Genomic DNA, 22,057 nt, shown 5'->3' with positions numbered 1-22,057 from the left:
CCGAGACCAACTCCAGGAATCTCAACAGGGTGAGGCAGCTCATCCAGCACGGATGTGGGGGAGAGCACAAACATCCTGCTCTGGAAAGCAGCAGAACAGGCAGTGGTGGCTGTGGAAGGAAAAAGGAAGGGAAATTCCCAGTTACAGGCACAGGGCAGGGAAGGCTGTCAGCTGTGAGAGCAGAAGAGGGCTTGACAGGATGTCACAGGAGAGGGCACAAACAAAACTACCACCTACCAAAAAGGTCAGAGAGCATGAGAACGTAGGGCTGATCAGATGGGAGTTGGCCTACACACAGAGATCTGAGCAACTTGCATGAAGCTGGGAGTAGAATAAATAGATTTGCAAATCAGACTGTTCTAAACCCCTAGTCTGACCTCCCTAACAGGGACCACCATTTCCCTGCCAGCAATTCCAGCAATTTCTGTTTCTGCTAAACCATAAATGCAGGAGCCATCTGTGCTGAAATACTTCAGGTCATCACAGCCCTGCTTTGTTCTTTGCTAAAAACTTATTCTTCATTAGGTACCTCTGCAGTTCCAACAGGAAAGAAACTGCTGTGGCCATTTACAGCAATGCTGAGGATGGAGATGATGATAAGGAACTGGAAAAGAGGGAAAGGGGGGTGTGGGGAACAGGGCTCACAGTTTTGCTGACTCTTGAGGTGTGATCTTTCAAATGACAGGAAAGGAGAAAGAAGGAGGAGTTTCATGGAGAGCAAAGCAGACAAAGACAGAGCTTGTGCTCAACAGGAAGGTGACAAAAGATGACACACAGTATTTCATATCCATGTTCTAGCAGCTGACAGCATTCCTGCACTCCAACAGCTTCAGCTGATCTCACTGGATACTTTTGGCTGTATTAAAATAGTTGAGATTGTAGAGCAGAAGTCCCCCAAGAGTCTTTAGCAAATGAAGATGGGAAAAACATGCCCAGAAACACATCACAGAACATGGAAAAAGGTCAAGAGGGAAAAACTAACCTGAGAACAAAAGAGCTTCCCACAAACCCCTCTGGTGTCAGACATGAGCTGTGAACGCCTCTGGTCACGCTCACAGCCACAAGCACAACACCAGCACCACTTCCTGCTCCCATTTCCTGCAGGGAGCTTGGCTTCATTGTGACAGAGCCAGAAACCTGAAGGTACTAAGCAGAATGTGCTACACCAAGTACTTAAACAACTTTTTTGGTGTTTTTAGTGGTATTTGGAGTACCTGTGAACTTCAACAACTTCTGGCACTGTTTAGTCACTCTTCCAGTTTCCTTTAAGGAGAGAAGAACATCTTCAGCTGGACAGGCAGGTGCCAGGGACCCCTGCCCAGGTCTCTAAGCCCTCTGGGGTGGCAGGGCAGCTGTCAGTGGGGCCATAGGGTGGTACCAAAGCTCAGATCTCGAGGCACAGGTGCTGTCAGCTGTACAGGCACTGGAGAACAGGCAGAGGACAAAACCCATGGCTTTGGCCAGGGCAGGCGTGGCAATGTGACACTTTGGGACACTAACTCAGGGGACACCAAGCCCTGCCCTCCCACTCAGCTGCCAAGACACAGCAGCAGCACAGGAGTGAGCAGTGATGGCAGCCATGGCCCAGGGCCAGCAACTGCTCTTGGCTGCAGGAAAAGAACCAAGGGCAATGGGACTCTGCAGCAGGAACAATAATTTCATACTTGTAAGGCACATGGAAAAAAAAAACTCAATTGAAGAAGGAAATATTAAAGTATTTACATATCTTGAACTTAAAAAATGAAAGTATGTACAACCAGAGTCCACTTCTCATTAAGCAAATATACAGTGGCAGATCCTCCACTCTCAGCCAATGCTCTAATGCTGCAGGGAAGAATAAAGATGATAATGGATGGAACAGGCTACAAAGTTAAGAAGCATTTGTTAGGTGCAGCACCATTAACTCCCTGGTATTTCTCTGCAACTTGACAAATTTCAAGTTTTCAAGCCAACTAAATATTTTGACTTTTGGAATGTGATTTATTATTTTGAAAGGTGACTTACATGGGATTTGGGGTTTTTGGTGACCCCAAACCCAGTCAGATGTGTCAGACTGGAAGCAGTAACCAGGGTCATTACTGTAACCAGGATAATTACTATCCCCTTTTGGACACCTCAGGAGCTGGCCATTGGCTCTGCCCAGCATTTGATAATCAATATAAGTATTTGAATAATTGTAATAACTTGAAGCACACTTCTTGTGAAGCTTTTCAAACTCACTCAAAAACCTAGAATTCTGCTCAACTGCTAACATTTATCATTATTAAATAAAAAAACCCATAAAAATAAATTTTTAAAAACATCCATTATTTTGTAGCATTACCTGAGCGATCAAAGGCAAGCTGTTAGGAGACAATCATTGCACAGAAACGCCTTTCCCCTTCCCGTGGAGCAGGTGCCGAGTCCCGAAGGGAAGGGGCGGGGGCAGAGGCTCCCGGCAGTGCCGGCTGCGGCCCGCAGGGGGCAGCACTCGGCTGCCCTGGCAGCAGCGAACAAACAAACCCACACCGCGACGTCTGACAAAGTCATTTTAATGGAAAATGTAAAACCCCTTTCAACTTCAATGTACAAAGCATGTGTAACACTTGCACTTTTAACAAATTAAAGCAAGCCAATGTTTTAAAAAAATACATCATTGAATGTATATATGTATATATTTACATAGCATATTAAGTTTAATATTTAAGCTTTAAAAGTTCACATAAATTTTACCAAAATGAGACAATTTTTAAATAAATTACACCTTTTGAAAACGTTTAATTGTACACTGAATAGCTTCAATAAAATACTGAAGTGTCTGTATTTAATATCTACTTTATATACTTTATATTTTACAAAGTTTACAATTATTTGGCAGTAATTTTCAGAATATGACATGACTGCTGTGCGGACTCAGCAAGATCCCAAATGCAGGCAATAGCTGGTGTTTGTGTCCTACTCTCACAGTAACTGTCTCAATGTAGTGAAAAAGATCTGAATTATTTTAGCAAACTGTACAAGTCACATTTACATTTGATCAACAATATAGCATAGAATTTTGTCGTTTTTTCCAAAAATAAATACATCATCTTAAATCTTTGACATTTCACAAACTTCATGTACATTATAATACAGACAGCAGAACGCTGCTCAACTGTTTGCAAGTGGAACATGGAATCACAGTGGCTGTGATCTGAAGCTCTACCGTTGCAGTGTCATTAACAAGTAAATATGATGACTGTGTTTTCTTGGCACTGATGGTTTGTGAAGCTTAAATTAGTGTGTTTACCATTCACAGATCAGGTGAAATAACCTCTGGGTGACGCTACCTCCAAAAAGCAGAGTGTGCTCAGTTCTCATCCATATCTTCCATTTCACCTTCGTGAATCTTCAAAGCTCTCACCATTTCTTTAACTGCGTGATACAAGATATTTTTAACCTGCAAGAACACGGGACAGATTTCAGTAAGGACTATGACCCGAGGAACTCTGCAAAGTTTAGGACTGAGCCCTAAGCTTAGTGGATGGAAAAAAGAAAGGCTTCATCGAGCCTGTGCAAAAGGAACAGCTTTTTACACATTTTAAAATGTAATGTGAAATAAAGCCAGCAGCTCAAGGCAGAGTCATTTACAGCCCTGGCATTCATGCTGCTGCTCATTGTTATTCTGTGTGAACAGCAGCAAGGAAGTAGCTCCACACACTGCTCGGCATTTCAATGAGCCCAAGCACACCCTGCCTTCCCAGCCCCTTCCAGAGCAGCATTCATTGCCTACCTGCAGTTTATCATCATAATTGATTTCTTCCTTTGACAGCCTCAGCTCCTGCGTTAGGTGAAATGACTGTACAAGATGTTCTGGAGACACAAAGTCTTCCGTTACTTGAACGCAGCTGTGAAAATTTTGCACCTATCCAAAATAACAAAAAGAGATGATCATTAGTATTTGGGGTTATTCTTTGGCAGAGGTACCTGAGGAAAGAGTGGGCCTTGAGATGCCTTAACCAGAGCCTTATGGGACTAAAGGGCACCTTTACAGGTAGAGAGCAATTATGTGTCTGCCTTATCTAGGCTGGCTGCTGCCACAGCACCTCTGAAGGCTGCCCAGCTGCCCGTGCTCAGCATAAATCCCACACTGAGGCCTTGCTCCTCCCTCAGCAGCTGCACTCAGCCTGCCCAGCCCTGGAGCTGCCCTGCCCTGCAGGACCCGGCTCCTCTGCCACGCACACACACTGCAAGCTGGCACCTCATGGGAAAGGAACTGCCAGTGGAGATACTTGAAAGAAACAACCATCAACAGGGAAAAGGGGAGGCTGAGAAGTAGGGGGAAAAGAGCACTCTTCTTCTTTCTCTGAACATTGCTTCTTACTGACATGAGATAACTACTGAGGAACAGACACCATCTCCTGCCACCCAGGTCGTGCCTGGAGGACAGGGGAAAGGGAAATTGCTTCCTCATTGTGACCCAACCACCAACTCCAGTTCACTCCCTTCAGAACCAATTGTGTTTTCACCCCTAAACCCTTACAAATTACACTGTAATTTGTAATTCAGCAGTCAAAATCCTCTTTTCCCCAAACTCCAACAGCTCCTCACAGAAGCTGTGATGTGCAACAGTTTGAATTCCCAAAGCTTGGGGGCAGGGAGGCAGAGCCTCAGCCATTCCAGCAAACACTCCATCCCACCCTGCGCAGGACTGATAGAGATCTGTGTATTTTAAAGTGAAACCTAGCAAAATCTAGAGTTTCTAAATGCACACTCTAAAAATTCCATTATGGTACCTGACATTCAAAGAAACCACTGGGGTCTACACAGTTGAGGGCACAGGACTTAATTTAAAATTTTCTTTCTTCTCCAAAACCCCTGCCCAAGTCTGATTTTACACAGCAGCTCCCTCTCTACAGCTGAAATCCCAGCAGGTGACCCCCAGCTCAGCAGTCATGTTGCACATGGGGTTTTTGACTGCTCATCATCATCATCAAGGACAAAGCAGTGCTGGTCCCTCCTCCTGAGAATTCATCAAAACAGAACTAATTCTGGACACAAGGAGGGTTTGTTGATGCCACACCATCTGCAAACAGCAGAAAGCCAGGAGAGAGGCAGCAGCTGCAGAAGTGCCAGCACGAGGCTCCCACCAGCACTCAGGGAATTTCCTAGAGCCTGGGGTGAGGCACCTCTGCATTGTGCAGACAGCAGCTCCAGCCCCCTCCCCTCCCTCACAGGCTTCCCACCTCTTTCAAGTCTCTACCTGCCCCTGGCTTCCTTGCCAGCCCATGCAAATCCCACACCACTCATTCACTTTCTCCTCACTAAGACAAGGTTTTAATGACTCCCTATCCCTCCATGGCAGAATAGGAAACACTTGTTTCCCTCAGACCTTTAATTCTGCTGTGCCTGAAGTCTGCTCTTCCCTCCCTTCCAGGGCCTGTCTTATCCGTGTGAAAGTTTGCGGGGACAGATTTTACCCGGCTGCTCTGGTGCTCAGCATGGGAATGCCCCGCTGACAGCCCCAGGCAGTTCTATTTATAATATTTATAACACAAGCTGATGCAGTGACACACACACAGAAACGTTTAGCAACGATTCCCCTGAGGTTTGTGGGGCGAGGAGTGCAGCACTCCCACGCCTGTGCCACTTCCAGCTGAACTGAGAACAGCTCCACACCCGGCCCACGCAGAGCCGGCGCTTCCAGCAGGGCCTGGGAGGGCCTGCGGTGCTGGAAAAGCCTCAGACCTGGGCTGGGACAGGGAAAGGGAGTGGGCAGGGAAGAAAGGGCCACCCAGCCATCCTGATGGCCACGGGATCAGCCACTTCCTGCAAGGCTGAGCTCCCCGAGCTGTGCATGTGCAACGCCCAGACCTTTATCCGACAATCCTTATCGGAGCATTGCCAGCATGCCACACTACCTGCGAGCGAGTTATTGTACAATGCATAATCCTGCTGTTAAATCAAGATAATGCCTCTATAAAAAACAACATCATAATCACTTTTCCACTATGAACAAGTTTTGCAGGGCGCCTGAACACCGCATTTCAATTACTGACTCCAGTATTTCTAGCTTTTTTTTTTAGTTAAAATATTTTACCAATTTGGAGCTACCAAGTTAAAACCAGGGAGGCCATCCCTAGAGATGTCTATGATACAGCATAACCCACAGTGGAGCAGCAGAAAGAGTGAATCTTGCAAAAGACCAGTACCAACACCCTTTTTTAGCTGGGGAAGTTCCCAGTCACAAGTGCCCCAGAGGGAACAAGGCTCAGCCATTAGCAGCCAGGGACACTGCTGAGCTCCCAGCTGTACAGCCAAGAAGAAAGGAGATGCCCCTCACAGAGCATTCAGGGAAGCAGCTGCAGAGGTGATGGTCCAACACTGTATCTATTTCTGGATTCTCCTTCTGAGAGAGCAATTCCCTCCACAAGAGGAACAGACAAGGCTGCCCTGCCCGTCACAGCTCACAGGAGAGGCTGTCCCTCCCCTCCCACCGGGAACAGTCTGACTTTGCCTGCTGCAGCCCTCACAAGAAGAATGTGACTGCTGTCTGCAAGTACACAGGGAGGGGGAGAAAGCTGGGAAGCAAGAGGAATGCACATGCTGCCATGAAATGTAAAGAATAAGCTTTAAAAAGCCAGACATGAATCCATAGAACTGGGGGGAGGGAGGGGGGGGTGGAAAAACAATATACAGAAGAAATACACACAACCTCCTCCATGTTAGGGCAGTAAATTCTAGACCAGCACGTCAGAAGCAGCAGTGTGCCAACAATCCTAACTGGCTCCAGAAAGGAAGAGTCAGAACTACATTTATGCAGTGACCACAGGCAGCCAGGCTCCCCAGCTCCAGCCCTCAGTCTGATTCCTTCTGCTCCACAACATTACTCATGAGCAAATAAAAATGTTAATTTACCACCTAATATAGCATCAACTTTTACCCAGTTTTAATAATTAAAAGGTTCATAATGTGCATGTAAATCTGAAACACTTAATGTGTAAACTTAACATGGTATGTATTCTTGTGCAGACTTATTTTTCAGTTTTTAAATGTGCTTTGTATCTCTGAAGTGCTGCTGCTGATCCCTAAGGTCAGTATTTACGCATCTCTACAGAGAGCACTATGCACATACATGAAAGAACACGATGCTTTTATTTCCTCCTACGTGGCAGATTCACAGGAACTTCTTACTGAAGATGAAAAGGTTCTCAGCTTCACCCACTAAGGTTTAAAAACACCATGTTATTAACTCCTTGGTGCCAGAAGCTACAACATTACCACTTCAAACACAATCTCCAGTTTAAAGCCAAGGAGATAAAGATAAGAGTGGTCTTATTTTTGGTCCTTAAACATATAAAGTAGAGGGAAGATTGGAACAGTCCCACTACTTCATGTTTTATATTCTGTATGGCTTTATATAATGGCACATGCTATATAGAACAGATTTCCCAGGACATTTGTTATTTCCCCTGGGTTCCCTTCCACTCTCCTATCTGGGATAGATCTCTCTTGTTTCATGGGATCAGAGTAAGGCTGCTGGAGGATGCAATACATGACTCTGGGAGTGCCAACTTCTTTAGCCTAACAGGAGCCAAGAACAGCAACAATGTCAGATGTTCCTCCACATTTGTGAAACAACATCAAGCCCTGAGAGTCACTGTATGGGGGAAGGCAACCTACACCTCCCTACATTTGGGTCAGCAAGGTCTGTTGGGGGCTGTCTGGGTCTTTCCTTTCCTGTGGCAGAAAACAAATCCCCACAGACCATCCAGAGCTATGTACCACCATGTCAAGCCCACCCAGAAACTCAGTGGGATGAGGAGGAGCCTAGTCCAGGTAAGGTACCAGGGGCTTTCAGTGCCCCACAACAGACACAGCCAGAGACAGAGCAGGGACATGACCCCTGTCATCACCACACCCCTGTCAGTTTTTCACAGGGGAAACCCCACTAAACTCCACTGCCCTGGCCACAGGGACATGGTGAGCCACTGCTTCCTCTATGCCACAGCTGGAAGCTGATCTGCAGATTGGAAACCAAACAGCACCTTCTTCAGAAAGGCTTGGCCTCACTTGAACCCACAGGGAGATCAATGATAGATCTTCAACATCACAATGGTTTACAACCAACTGCAGGGTGGGGATGCTCCTCATTCCTTGACAGTCAAGGACCTCATTAGTGGTGCCTGACAGCTGGCAAGACAGCAAGCCAGACAGCTCCACTTCCTGCTGAAGCACCAAAGAAATAAGTCTAGAATGGCCTAAAAGTCTCACCTAAACAACTGAGCTTTCTTCCTCTTTCCACCAAGGAGCAGCAGTTTACAGGCTGTGAGGGAAAAAGGCCTGAAGGCAAGTAACTAATAACCCTTTATGCCAGGGGCAACTGAGGCTGACTAACACAAATTCATCCTGCTTCTCCAGAACTGCCCCAGTGGCTGCACCTTTCCTACCCAACTACAGATTAGATCAGCCCAGCTGCTGCAAAGGTGAGATCACTCTTTCTCAGAGCAAGAAAAACTGCTGAAGAGACAATGATGACTTCTGGTGATTGATGTACCCTCTGTGTTAAAAGGAACTTAAATGTGGCATGGAAAAACAACCAAATATCTGTTACAGAAACACCAGAACGCCCACTACAATTCACCTACAGCTAAGGACAAAAACAAGGACACCTGACATCCAGGTGCTTTCCATCCATACCTGCTCAAGTTGCTCTCCCTGCCCCTCCTCAATTAGGTTAACTGCTGGCTTAGAAGAAGAAAATTACTAACCTGACTCTGCCATAACTAGACTCAGTTTGTTTAGAAATTTGCTACAGAAATGAAAAGTGGAAAACAATGGTTAATAATAGTCTGTTCATTTGTAAAGTAAAAAAAGAACTAATCCTTAAAGCATTCCATTTGCTGTATGCTAGTCAGCTACACCAGCAGATATATCTTATTTTACATTCCTACATGCTAACAGATACTAATAAAAAATAAAATGTAACTGAGCACAGATGTATCCATGTCTTTGGAAAAAAGTTATTCATTTTGTATGTCTTGAACTTAATGTACATTACCTGATGAAGTGCTCCTGCTGGTAGAATAATAGCATCACCAAGGAACTGAATAACTGTGCAGGTTTTTACTCCGTATTCTTCAAAAAGTCTTTGGCGAAGTTTTTTGTTCACATACCAACTCTGATCACGGATTGGATCGTGCTCTGGTAAAACCTCCAGGCCTTGCTCCTTTGCTATCTGTTAAGTACAGAAAACATCCCAAATAACTTCCAAAAGAACCAAACCTTTTGCTGATCAATTTTATGTATGCTCACCTCGCCAAGCAACGTCACTCAGTTCCCAATACCAACCTGGCTAGGGATTCAAAACAACCCCAAAGGATCTGGGAAGTCTCACTGAACTGAGGACATCTGTAACAGTCCCACTCCAAAGTGCAGAGCTTTAAAGAACTCAGCACAATAATCTATTAATAAGCAACATGCTTCTCTGTGTGACTTCTTTCATCCAGAAAATAAAATCTGAGCTCAGGAGTTCCTGTGCTGCCAGTTCCTCAGGCTTACAACCTTCTTCAGTTTTGACACAGACACACAACATCACCACCTTAGCTCAGGAACAAAGCAGCCAATAAAGCCAAAGGTTGTAGTCCTGGCAAACCTGCTCCAGATGACTCTGCCTGAGCACAGGGCTGGACAGAAGGGACCTCAAGGGGCCCCTTCCAACCTCAGCCACACTGGTATAAGAAGCTGCTTCCCTACCACCCTATGAAGGTATTCAGAAAAAAATGATGAACACATAAAAATACTTCCTGAAATCAGTAAATGGAATGGCACAACCATTTCTCATCAAGTGAGCCACGGGGGAACAAATATTACTCTAAATCAATCCGAGTCACTAAAAAAGAAAAAAGTGATTACATATAAAGAACACAAACCTAATCTACCTGTCATGAGTCATGAAACATAGATTTTTGTTTTTATTTTATTAAATGAATGTAATTATGTGATGCAGAACTTGAAACCCTCCTTGAGTATTATCACCCTTCTAACAAGATACTGAGATTTTATATCTTAGCAGCAGCAAAGTGGTCCCAATGATTACTCATCAGTAATCTCCAATTCAATACTTCCCAAATACCACCACTCCTAAAATACATGGTGGTACACAGCTCACTTGGGATACCAGGGCTAACTGTGGTAGCAAATGACAAACTTCTTTACACAGCATCCTAAATGCTGCTGTTTTAAACCTGCTGCTCAAATAGTTTCACAGCTATTCTCTGTAGTTTCACAAGTGCTCTGAGGGAGTATTCAGCATTTCCTCTCTATGTCCACCTATTCCTTTGCATTCATGACTTTATTCACAACTCTCTTTTTTGAACTGAAAAGGCACCATCTAATTTATGAGCACCTACTTTTTGAATTAAGAAAAAGTCTTGCTGAATAATTCATCGTCTCCTGGAATTAGCTTTGTTTTACTTACCAGTGCTCATTTTTCCCCACAGCTCAGCCTGCCAAAGAGCAACTGTTTGAGTCACTGGAGGACAGCTGCATGGTACAGTAACACTGCTTTACTCTCAAAGGGAATCTCCACTGCTGAATTGCTTGGGCTTCCCCTGCTCACAGCAGAGCCCTTGGCCTCGAGTTTGTTTAGGGACCCCTTTGCTGCAGCCAGTTAAAACTCATCTGATCTCTCCTCACAGAAGAAGACAGTGAAGACACCTCCTTGAGCAATCACTTCAGTGATACTTTGGTATTTCTGTGTCTTCTATCAAGGCCACTTTCCAGAGCGCACAAATGTGCTAAGGACAGGGCACAGAAAACTGCTTCCAAGATGGAATGCCTCAATTAATGCACTGATAGATATTCATCCTAGGAACAACCTGAAAGGTTCTGATGTGGCTCTAAGTTCTGATCACCACATGCCACTGAAGGATGATCTGCAGCACAGCCAGGTGAAGTTTGCTGCCCCTGGGGGTGTTCTCCCACTGCTTCCACCTTCACCAAGAGCCCAGCCACGTTCCTGTGCTGACTGATTGATGTGACACAGTCCTGGCAAAGCTTGGTGCCCATGGGTGGTGAGGTCAGGGGATTTGGCATGGGAAAATTCACCAAAAATTCAGCAGCAATAATACAGTAATGGATCAGTGACAGAAAAAAACCATCCCACAAATTATCTTTTGTATTGGAGCAGGGCAAGAGCAGATCTCGATGCCCTCCTAAGCCCTCAGTTACAGACCACCTGTCACTCTTACAAAGTGAATTTATGTGTTACATACTTTATTTGTTGGTGGTGCAGCAGGTCAAGTATAGTTTATTTTACGTGCTATAAAGGAAATAATTTTGCCTTCCTCCCTTCTCTAACATTGAAGTGGGGTTTGTGGTTTTTGCCAGCCCCTGTTGATTAACCAATTACTTAGGTTATATTTATAAATGATGTGTTATAAATCTAACCTTTTGCAGAAACTCTCTTATCTTGTCAGCATCTTTGCCAGCATAAATGTGCCACAAAGCACCAGGTAATTCACTTGAATCTTTCAACCTCTTCCTTAAAAGGTCATCCAAATCTTCCTCTTCCAACTTCTTCAAAACTCCTAAGGTTCAACAAAAATATTCTTTAAATGTGAGAAGGAGAAAAAACACAGAAACTAAATATCTTCTTTTCAAAATTCTTGTGTGAGATTGAGCAGATGGAAGTTTGCTGAATACCACAGAAGCCACCAGGTGATCTTTCTGTTCAGTGTCTGTAACTCATTACTAGAACATGAATGCCATGGATACCTTAAAAATACCTTTAATTTTTGAACTTTTTCACATTTCCTGAATTCCACAGAACACAATCTCCTAGCTGAAATAAACAAGCAGGGCTGGTACCAAAAAAGGAAAAGATGACAGAGGTGTTTTCCTGCAGTCAGCACAAGCAGTGTATAGCATGCTGTTGTTGCAGCCAGAGCTCTCCCAGGATGCTCAAGTTTGCTGCTATTAACTCCATGCATACACAAGTGAAAACAAAGCAAATGAAAGACAAACCTTACTGCAGCTCTATTAGTCACACCCAAAATCTACATTTGCTGATTACAGAGTAAGAGGACAAAAGAAAAAGGGCAAAGAAACAGAACTATTTCAGTGATTTAAAGACTGCTTCACATAAGCAATAAACCTCATAGAGACAACTAACATACACCAATTTAAGCTCTCCAGTGTTGAAAAATTGCATTACAGCCCAAATTCAATAGAGTAAGCACAATGCATCCAAAGAAGCAGCATAAACAGAAGGTTTGGCAAATACATCATCCTGACATAACTGTTAGAACCAGCACAGCTTCTAGAGAAAATCCTCCACCCTGCACTTCCATTAGCTATGCCAGCCCCAGCACAGCAATGGTGCATCAATTATATGTAATGGCAGAAAAAGTGGAAAGAGTTTGAAATACCATTTGATAATTCATGAACTGCAGTGTATTTTATACAGAATTAATGTTTGTGCAAACCCTTGGAACAAAGAATGACCCAGCTGTAAGCAAGTTCTTATGGATCTGCCTTCCAAAGAACAGTGTCAATTTTAGAAGGGGCAGAACATTCAGTCCATCTACACCTCTTGCAGTGAGTGAGATTACATTACCTGATTTGGAAAGTACTCCATTTCCTTTGGCTATGCCAACATAAACAAGGATGTTCACGACATCAGAAACTTCAATATGGAGATTTGTGGTTCCTATGTCATGGTCTTTAGTAGCAGCCACACCTACGTTACAAGATAAAATTAAGATTTGTTTGTATTGCATATTCAAATCAGAACATGTAACAACAGTGAAGAAATTTCTGAAGTATACTTGGCATCACTGAGATAGACAAATCAAAAACATGTTTCTGGTTCACCTGCTAAACAAGAAAACATTACTTTTTAACAGAGTCCTTGAGATTCTCTCCTAGCCCAGGTACCTGTCCCTACACAGCATCTGTGTCAGAACAAAATGTTTCAGAATAGTCAGAGACATTTCCTGACCACTATGTTCCATTCCTCTTCAACCCTTCAGGTTGTTCAGGGCAATGAATACACAAGGTTATCAAAGGCAATACAGGTACAATGAATACATAAGGTTATCAAATCCGTCACTTTTATGTCTGGCTGTAAGAGAGTTCTTAATCAAAATTATGCCCAAAGAGGAAAATTAATTGTAGTTTTAAGAAGTGGAAATGAACATTCTTAAATCAAAAGGACATTCTGGAACACGGCCTTAGAGCAGTGTTACCTCAGAGTGGCATTAATGACTCAGTTCTCAGACCCATGCCATTATCACTATTGTTAATATGCCTCTTTCACAGGATATTTGGAGAACTTTTAAAACCAAAGTCACTGTGTCACAAATTACTACTCATTTCTTGTCCTATTTGTAAAACAGAATTGAACAAAATTCTTGGCAAAAGAAGGAGCAGACAAAGTGTCTGAGGGAATCAACCTTTTCTAAACAGGTTTTTGAGTGTACAGCACACGAAATAAATTATGAGAAATATGATGAGATTAATTTATGACCAGAATTATGAATACCATGATATTTCATGAAGTATTTTGTCACACAGCATTACCAAAGACAGGTTCTATCACTGTGCAGAAGCAGGTAACCATTTATACGCTCCAGAATACTCCAATAGCATAAGAAAAGATGGAAGGAAATGGAGAAGCAAATAGACTCTCATGGCCCAGGTGCAAGTACTGTTAAAATCCCAAGTCAGTCAGTATTTCCCTACATTCAGTGATCAAGAAAGCTCATCTTTCTGTCAAGCATGGCAATGTGTGATATTCTACACATTTAAGGGAAGAGGTAACAGCTGCATTTACAGGGCACACTCACCATATGCACTGCACAGTCTGGGTCCCAAATCTGGCCGGACAAAAAATCCTGGCAGATGAGAAGCCAAGTTTAGTTTTCCTTCTGGACTACAATATTCAGGCAAGGGTAAACTTTTTAATAAGTCCTCATATCTGGAGGAGAAAAGAAAAAAAGAATATAATTGAATTTGTTCTCTTACATAGAGAGAGAAAGCAAGAGTAATCTTAAGACTGACTGAAGAACATCTAATATTAAACTCAAAATACCTTGCTGGCATCATGGTTTTGAAATCTTCACCAGAAGGCCAGTCTTTCAGTTTTAGCAGAGCTGTTTCTCCATTTTTTACTTTCTGCCGTTCTGTAAATAACAGAAATAACTAAAAATTCATGTACTGTAGGCATTTCACTTTATTCAACTAAACATGAACTCTAAACCTGCCAAGAATCAAAATTTCATGCATAAACAGGAGATAGTTGATTTCAAGACCCAAGAATGATACAAACCAAACTCAGCTAGTTAAGTAAGAAGGGCATTTGTCCAGTTTCTTAGTCAGACCTAGCTAGTGTAACAGTGCATCCTTAATTCTGCAGAGATACAAAGTGCAAGTTTCCACCACATTCTCTGGAAACAGATTACCTACAGCTTTCTTTTTAAAGTTTCTTCAAAGCCCCAAGATCCATAATGATAATTTTTAACTGCAGTTTCTAACACTGATCATATTCAGAATCAATACCATAATACATTTTTAAGGAACATACTTGAAACATCTTCAAAACCATCCCAGAACTCCTTGACATTGGTGTTTGAAATGATACTGTCCTTGCAATTCAAGATATCTGCTTGCTGGTTTCCAAAATCCAGACTGATTGACTCAGCTTTCCATAGGCTGAAGTTCATTTTCTTATGCATACCAGACACCAAAACAGGCTGTAAAGAGTAAAATAAAATCATTTTTAAAAATCAGTACTTATCCTTTCACAAGTAGACAAATTCTTTAACTGAACTGGAATACACATGTGTCTGGAACACACATGGAAGACCTTGGCCTTACTGAGCTGTTAACACTTCTCCAACAGCACCCATATCCAAAGGTGTCACCCCTTCCTGGAATCTGTAACTCCACAACAGAAATGTCTCATTTATTGTAACTGGTTACCTCAAGTTTAACTACACAAGGTTCATCTGTGGGCTCTACCTGACAACCTGTTTTTACCCCCAGTTTTAAACATGGAGTTAGGCATATCTGTCCTTTAATACACAACTCCCCAGAGCTCCTGCTGATGTCACCTTACTGACCAACCTGCTCAATACCTACCCTTCCTTGTTTCCAGCACTCTTTGAAGAGTTTCCAGTTGTTGGTGTTTTTATGATCTCTGAGCCACAGAACATGCTTGTCACAGATCCACGAATACTGGATATCACTGTACCGTTTACTGCAGTCGTCCTGAATGCTTTTTTTATCATCCTTTGGCTCTTCTTTTATTTCAGATTTTACATTTATCTTTGGTGCTCTATTTGGTGGAATCTTGTTTTCTACTACTGAAGCAATTATATCATCAAGAATGTTTGGCATAGTCCTTCCACTCTTGCCACTCTGTTAGAAAACAAATGCATGCTTAAACAGTGTAAAAGCAACTTAATGCAATTCCTTTTGAAAGAGAGTAACATTTCTGATGTTGTATCAATTAGCATCACACATAAAAACAAATAAAATGTTAATGTGTGTGCATATGAAGTTTCAATTATGAATGAGTATTTAAAGCAATACACCTATCAGACTGCTCTAACTGTAATGTGCCAGAACAGACTGATAGATTTTCAAATCCTAAGAGAAAAACTGTGCATCTTGTAAAGACTTACTGCTGTTCCTGTAGAGTACACTGGAGCAAAAGCAATGCCAGCATCTGTAGAGCCCAGACGCAGTTTGCCTGCTGTTGTAGTTAACAGATCTCGTAAGGTTGAGCCCTGCTCGTTGTTCTGGGATGAAGGAGGAGAACTTTTACAGTTTGGGGACTCCAAACTATCCTGATCCTTCCCTTCCTTCGAATGTTTTCCAGAAGGACATTCTTTGTTCTCTAAAACAAAAATAATCATTGCAAGTTTACGCTGTTGTATCATGGTGCACACACAGGAACAGCACCAGTACCCTGCACTTCCTAGTGGTGGTAACAGACTGTGCAGCACTAGTGCTTTATTCACCTGGAAACACACCAGAGGATGAACTGCATCCTTCAAAACACAGTCAGACAGTGTGACCAAGCAAAGGCCTCCCTCAGCATCTCAGACCTGCAGCTGAGTGAGTGCCTGTCCTGAGTGAGAAATGCTGTAGCTGAAAATACTTCCCCAGCACGCAGCCATTCCACCAGTGATCTTCTGATGCCACCAGGGAAGAGAAAGAACAGTGTCTTTTCTTTTTGTGAACAGCAAATGGCATTATTTCTTTATTAATTCAATTGCAGAATCACACAGGATCACTAGCGTGGAAGAAACCTATAAGATCAAGTTCAACCCATGCCCTAACATTACCTCAACTAAACCCTGGCACCCAGTGCCACATCCAATCCTTTTTTAAACACATCCAGGGATGGTGACTCCACCACCTCCCTGGGCAGGCAATTCCAGTACTTTATCACTCTTTGTGCAAAAATCTTTTTCCTAATATCCAACCTGCATTCCCCCTGGCACAGCTTAACACTGTGCCCTCTGGTTCTGTCAGTGCTGCCTGGAGAAAAGAGCCCAGCCCCACCTGAGCACAGCCACCTTTCAGGGAGCTGTAGAGAGTGATAAGGCTCCTTTTCTCCAGGCTGAGCACCCCAGCTCCCTCAGTGGTTGCTCACAGGGTTTGTGTTCCCAGCCCCTCTCCAGCCCCGTTGCCTCCTCTGGATGGGGTCCAGCGTCCCAAGGTCCTTCCCAGCCTGAGGGCCCAGAGCTGGGCACAGCACTCCAGGTGTGCCCTCAGCAGGGCCAGGTACAGGGGCAGAATGAGCTCCATTCCTGACCCAGGCCAGGAGCCCTTGGCCTTCTTGGCCACCAGGGCACACTGCTGGCTCATGTCCAGCCAGCTGTCACCAGCACCCCCAGGTCCCTTTCTGCCTGGGCACTGTCCAGCCACCCTGTCCCCAGCCTACAGCACTGCAGGGTTATTGTGGCTACAATGCAGGACTCGGCACTTGGACTTACAAAATTCATCCTACTGGACTCTGCCCATCCATCCAACCATTCCAAGCCTCCCTGCAAAGCCCTCCTACCTTCCAACAGATCAACACACGCTCCCAGCTTGGTGTCATCTGAAAGGTACCAGCAGTGCCCCCAAAGTCACAGACATGATATGACAATTTCAAATATTTACCTTTTTTTTCTTCTCTGGCTTTCTGCTCTGCAAGATCAGCCAGCCAATGCAGTGGGGACTGGGATTCAGGTGGTGTTAACTTGCTGTCTGTGCTCACATCACTCCTTGGACTTGTGTTACCATTTGTCTCAGACTTTTGAGGAGTATTCTGCTGTTGAGACTCAGGCATACACAGAGAAATTTTATTACTGTGGTTAAGGACATTCTGCAAAACCTGTAAAGAACAAATTTATTTTTAACTACACAGCTTCACTTTAAAGTATTTCAAAGACACGGCCAGTATTTAACCCCCACATATGCAAACTGAAATGCAACTGGTACTATTCAAATACAAAAATCCACCAGGATCAGAACACTCAAGATGCAATGTACACACAAATTTTAGACTCACCTGAGACACACCATTCATTGCAGGGAGCTTCCCAGCTTGTGTGTTCTGCTTGGTGGTGCACTGACAATGGGATTTAATTTCAAATTTTTCTCTAATATTGTGCATAGCATCTAAAAGATCTGTCAAAACTAAAGACAATTAAGGAGAAAAACATTACTAGCTGTCAATCATTGTGACCCTCTTTACAACATACACAGAGTGATGTTTTAACTATTAAAAATCCTGAATTTACCACTCAAAACTACTCCAAACTGACTGCCCAGTTTATCTTTAAGCTTGTGCAGAGAGACACTCAATTAAATAATTGCACACTACTCTTCTGAATAATCTGAGCTTTAGTCTGCACTCCCATTGCATGGCACACACCAAGCAAGCCAGTAATTATTTACTTCTCATTGTTCAATGGGTATATCATTGCTTCATTCAATAAAACCATCAGTTACAGACTGAAGTGAGCCATGTCTTGACAAAAAAATCAGTATGTGAGCATGCAAATGAAGGCTGTTTGATAACGGGCATTCACAGAAGAACAAAACTGAGGTTAAGTAGGCAGTCTTCATTGTGCTGTTTCCAGATGAGTGGTTCACTTTCACAGTTTAAAATTCAAACCAGTTTCAGTCTAGAACCTGTTCTGGGAAATGTCACAATTTGAATTTGTTATGGAATCTACCCAACCTTCATTTCTACCTGAACTAACATGTAACAACTCGTGGAATAATGGCTTGGTTCTGTATTTTCAGCTTAAAATAACCTGGGAATTTACCTAATATGTTTAAGGCCACATTTCAGTTTTCTATTTTCTGCTCCATATCAATGCTGACAGAAATTTTGTGCTAACAACCACTACACCACACCTAAAGGCACTACTTCAGACAACTTACTTGGTTGTAAGCAGAAATCTGAATCTAGCTGGGTTTATGATTCCTGCTTAGTTTTTCAATTATAATGAGCTCACTCACTGCATTCTGCTCAATCATCTCAACCAAAACCTTTCTTTTCTTTTTTGGGTATGGGACAGACAACAGTGAAAAACAAATCCCCAAAAATCCTTTGCCTCAGTGGTATTATTTAAGCATTTTCTTTTAACAGCTAAGGTCAGATTTATTAAATACATTCTGATTGTTTCATTCTGCCGTGAAAAGGTACAAATCCATCACAAAAAAGGCCCTCCATTTCTTCACTGCCTGTCCCCAAAACCCCTTTACACATCTGTCAGCACACTCCTCTCACTCTCACCATCATCAGATGTGCCCAGTGCTGGTAACTGCCCAGAGGCATTTGCCTTCTTGCAACAATTTAACCCAATTCCCAGGTTTTTAAATGGAAAATGAGAAGTTTCAAGAAACAACTCTGGCCCTGCTTTCACAGAAAGACCTGGGGGAAAAAGCAGCTTCTGCTTGTTTGCATATGGTCTTACCAGAGCCTGGAATAATCTGTGTTGGCATCAGGTGCTTGTGATCATGAGGCTGTCCCTTCACACACTTCATCCAGGCATACAACTCCTTATCTGCAAAATAGGATTGCCAGTGTTTGACTTCCCTTACACTGCACACACACAGACAGAGCTAAGGCCTTTCAGACTGCTTTTGGTCAGAAACATTTCTCTGCACATACAGGCCTGCTGTCCAGGCATCCAGTGTGACAAGGACTTGCATACAACAGCTACTTTTCACATTAATGAAAAGAGTTAAACAATACTGAAATAGCTTCATCTGTAACACAGGCCCTTGCCAATTACCTCCAAATTTCAAAGTGTATTCCTTTTATCACATTTATTGAGTTGACAATTTAACATAGGCTGAAATCCTTTACAGTTGCTACTAAGGCCATGAGCCTCTCTGGATGAATCCTACCATGGAAAAGAGACATAATTAGGCTGTGATTTTATGGTTCATCTAATTTGACACAATCCACACTCCAACTGGAAGTGTCTGTTTTCAACCAGAGTTCCCCAGAGAAGCCAAAAAGATGAACTTCTAACCAAGTCATCTCTCTGACTCAGCTTATGATGCAGCTACACCAGAGGTACTGGTGGCACAAAGGAGAGGGAAGCTGCATCACAGATTTATGGCACATTAAAGCAACCATGAAACCTGAAGTCTCTATGTACTGGCTGAAAATCATTGGTGTGAGCAGAAAGGGCCTAACTGGTAGAAGATGCTTTCTAAAAGCTTTAAGGAAGACTCTCCTGAAATTTGCAATGTTTAAAAAAATACACAAGAAGAATGAGAGTAAAAAATGTCTGGCCAAGCAACTGGTCAATAACCTGCTATGTGATTTTGGGGCAGAAAGAACTCAATTTCTCTCTCCATCCCCAGTCCTATTCACTGAACTGCTAATTTTAAGGAATTTTTCCAAGCCTTTTACCGGTTTGCTCGCTCCAGCAATTTAAACTAAGGAACACAACATAGGAAGCATTTAACACATTTAAAGCATTTTTTATTTTTTTACACTGTAGTAGGTACAGTGTTTCAAATGTTCCTTCAGATAAGTATTAAATTTATAAGCTAGTCAGTAGTTTTTGTAGCACCTAAAACATCCGAATATCCAACTGGTGACAAACATAAATAAATCAAGACAACAGAGCAGTATGTATCTACCTAATCTATTTTCTCACAGAAATGTCATAAAATGGCATCCCACTTGATGGTGCCATAAACTGTCTGAAGGTAACAATGGTTGCATATTCATCCACTCATGTAGTAAAGTGATAAGAGAAGTCATTGATAAGGATCTGAATCTTGAATATTTAAACCTCTAACATTCCTGCTGAAGCAGGGGAAAACCAGGGGATTCTCTGTTACATTCAGCAACTGTGAAAACAACTCCTGGTTCCAGGAAATATGGTGTAATATAAAGTCCTATTATATAGAGATGGGTGGGTGGTTCTGAACGTTTTTTAAGAGAGTACCAAAGAAGCAACACAGTTCACATGAATCCTACAGCATCATTAGAAATTAATCTGCAGCAAGGGAAGCTGCTGTACTTCTGCTCTCACACATAAAATGCAATCAACAGAAAGGAGAAAGTCCTCCCTGTAAGAAAACTGAAGAGAAGCCTCCTTCTTTATACTGCTTGTTCCAACTTCTAAGACATTTTGCTAAAACTTTCCTGGCTGGTTAACACATACTATAAAAAGCCTCTGACTGTGTGTTCCCACCAGGGTAAATAATGTTTGGCATGAGTCCCAAGCCACGTCAGATGGATGCACACACAGACTGCAGCCCCTGAAGAGCTGCTGAAGCAGCCTCCAGCACTAAAGCAGTAACAAATGCTCTCAGTGCAGGAAAATACTGACATTAGCTCCCTAAAAACTTCAGTGTAGGAGGCCTGTCACTGCAAGCCAGGGACAAAGTGGGTGAGACTCTCCATTTGGCAAAGCTTTGCCACCTAACAGTTAAGCTTTATTTTACTAACATTTCACATCTGTGACATTACAGGCTATGACAAACATGGAACTGCTTTTCAAAACAGCATTATCCTTGAATCAGTTCCTGGCACAGTGTCTGACCACAGAACTGTGCCAGGCACAATGCCTGCCTCCCAGGGAAGGCAGTGCATTCCACCAGCAGCCTGCACTCCAGTGTCACAGCTGAGGGCTCCAAGCCCAAATCAATCCTCCAAGTCATTCCTCCTTTCAATTGCAACCCAGCTGGGTCACCCAGAAATCAGAGGTTTGCTGATTATACTTCTCTCTCTCCAGACTAAAGCAGACATTTCCATTAGAGCACAGGATAAACCACATATATGTGCAGGCTTATGGATTGTGAAACTTCCATCAACACTCATTTTAAATACCATCCCAATTTTTCTCTCTCTCTCTTTTTTATGATAAAACTATAAAATAGGATGTTACATCAGTATGACAAGCCACTTCTGGAGGGAGGACTCCAGAAAGCATTTAAATCAAGGCAAGTCTTAACAGCAATGAGTTACCATAAACAGGGAGGTGTGACTGAGCACCAGTCTCAACCAAAGAACAAGATTTAACCTTGAGGGGCAAGGCAAAGCAATCCACACAACAAGACTGAAATGTGGACAAAGAGCTAAAATAGCCCCCAGAACAGCTGCTTTCAGAATGACTGATTCTATATCTACTGACAAAAAAAGGAGGCAAAAAAGATCCAAGAGAAACCAATACACACAAGAAGTAATTTAACACTTTACAGAAAGACAGTTCTAGTGAATCAGCAGCTCTGCAGCAAATGAGAATAAACAGCCTATACAATACTCCAGTTCATAAAAAACTGACCTCTAGAACTTTTCCTTTCCTTTGCTTTGTAACAATCTAGGCAGACCACAAATCCACATTTTTGGCAGACCCAATGAATGTTAAATAATGTGGCTTCACATGCATCACACATCTCACGGACTCCTCTCACTGCTCTCTTCCATGCAATTTTGGCTGAAATACAAAATAAGCAGAATAAAAGGACTGAAATTTAAATGCAAAGCACAGAATGAATAGTCTTTATAGATGAAGCATTCATAAGTTTCCCTCCAGACACAAGTGGGTTTTGGGGGAGGAAA

General features: G+C 42.8%; 1 protein-coding gene across 2 annotated transcripts in view; it reads right to left on the bottom strand.

The window, feature by feature from the left end:
• Nucleotides 1-2,515: 2,515 nt before the first annotated feature.
• Nucleotides 2,516-22,057, bottom strand: part of JMJD1C (jumonji domain containing 1C) — a 159,632-nt gene continuing 140,090 nt past the window's right edge. For both annotated transcript variants that reach the window (XM_066554271.1, XM_066554272.1), the window contains 14 exons: nt 21,780-21,932; nt 18,945-19,034; nt 17,528-17,655; nt 17,137-17,350; nt 15,648-15,862; nt 15,103-15,381; nt 14,546-14,714; nt 14,054-14,144; nt 13,809-13,939; nt 12,578-12,700; nt 11,410-11,549; nt 9,020-9,196; nt 3,752-3,883; nt 2,516-3,418 (listed from right to left, as the gene is read on the bottom strand). In XM_066554271.1, the coding sequence (XP_066410368.1) occupies nt 3,329-3,418; nt 3,752-3,883; nt 9,020-9,196; nt 11,410-11,549; nt 12,578-12,700; nt 13,809-13,939; nt 14,054-14,144; nt 14,546-14,714; nt 15,103-15,381; nt 15,648-15,862; nt 17,137-17,350; nt 17,528-17,655; nt 18,945-19,034; nt 21,780-21,932 (2,132 nt within the window). In that variant the 3' untranslated portion in view covers nt 2,516-3,328. The remainder of the gene's footprint in view (nt 3,419-3,751; nt 3,884-9,019; nt 9,197-11,409; nt 11,550-12,577; nt 12,701-13,808; nt 13,940-14,053; nt 14,145-14,545; nt 14,715-15,102; nt 15,382-15,647; nt 15,863-17,136; nt 17,351-17,527; nt 17,656-18,944; nt 19,035-21,779; nt 21,933-22,057) is intronic.

This window comes from Molothrus aeneus, chromosome 8 (assembly GCF_037042795.1).
Source record: "Molothrus aeneus isolate 106 chromosome 8, BPBGC_Maene_1.0, whole genome shotgun sequence".
Lineage (NCBI taxonomy): Eukaryota > Metazoa > Chordata > Aves > Passeriformes > Icteridae > Molothrus > Molothrus aeneus.
Note: the sequence above shows the minus strand (reverse complement) of the source record. Positions and strands in the feature narration are given on the sequence as shown.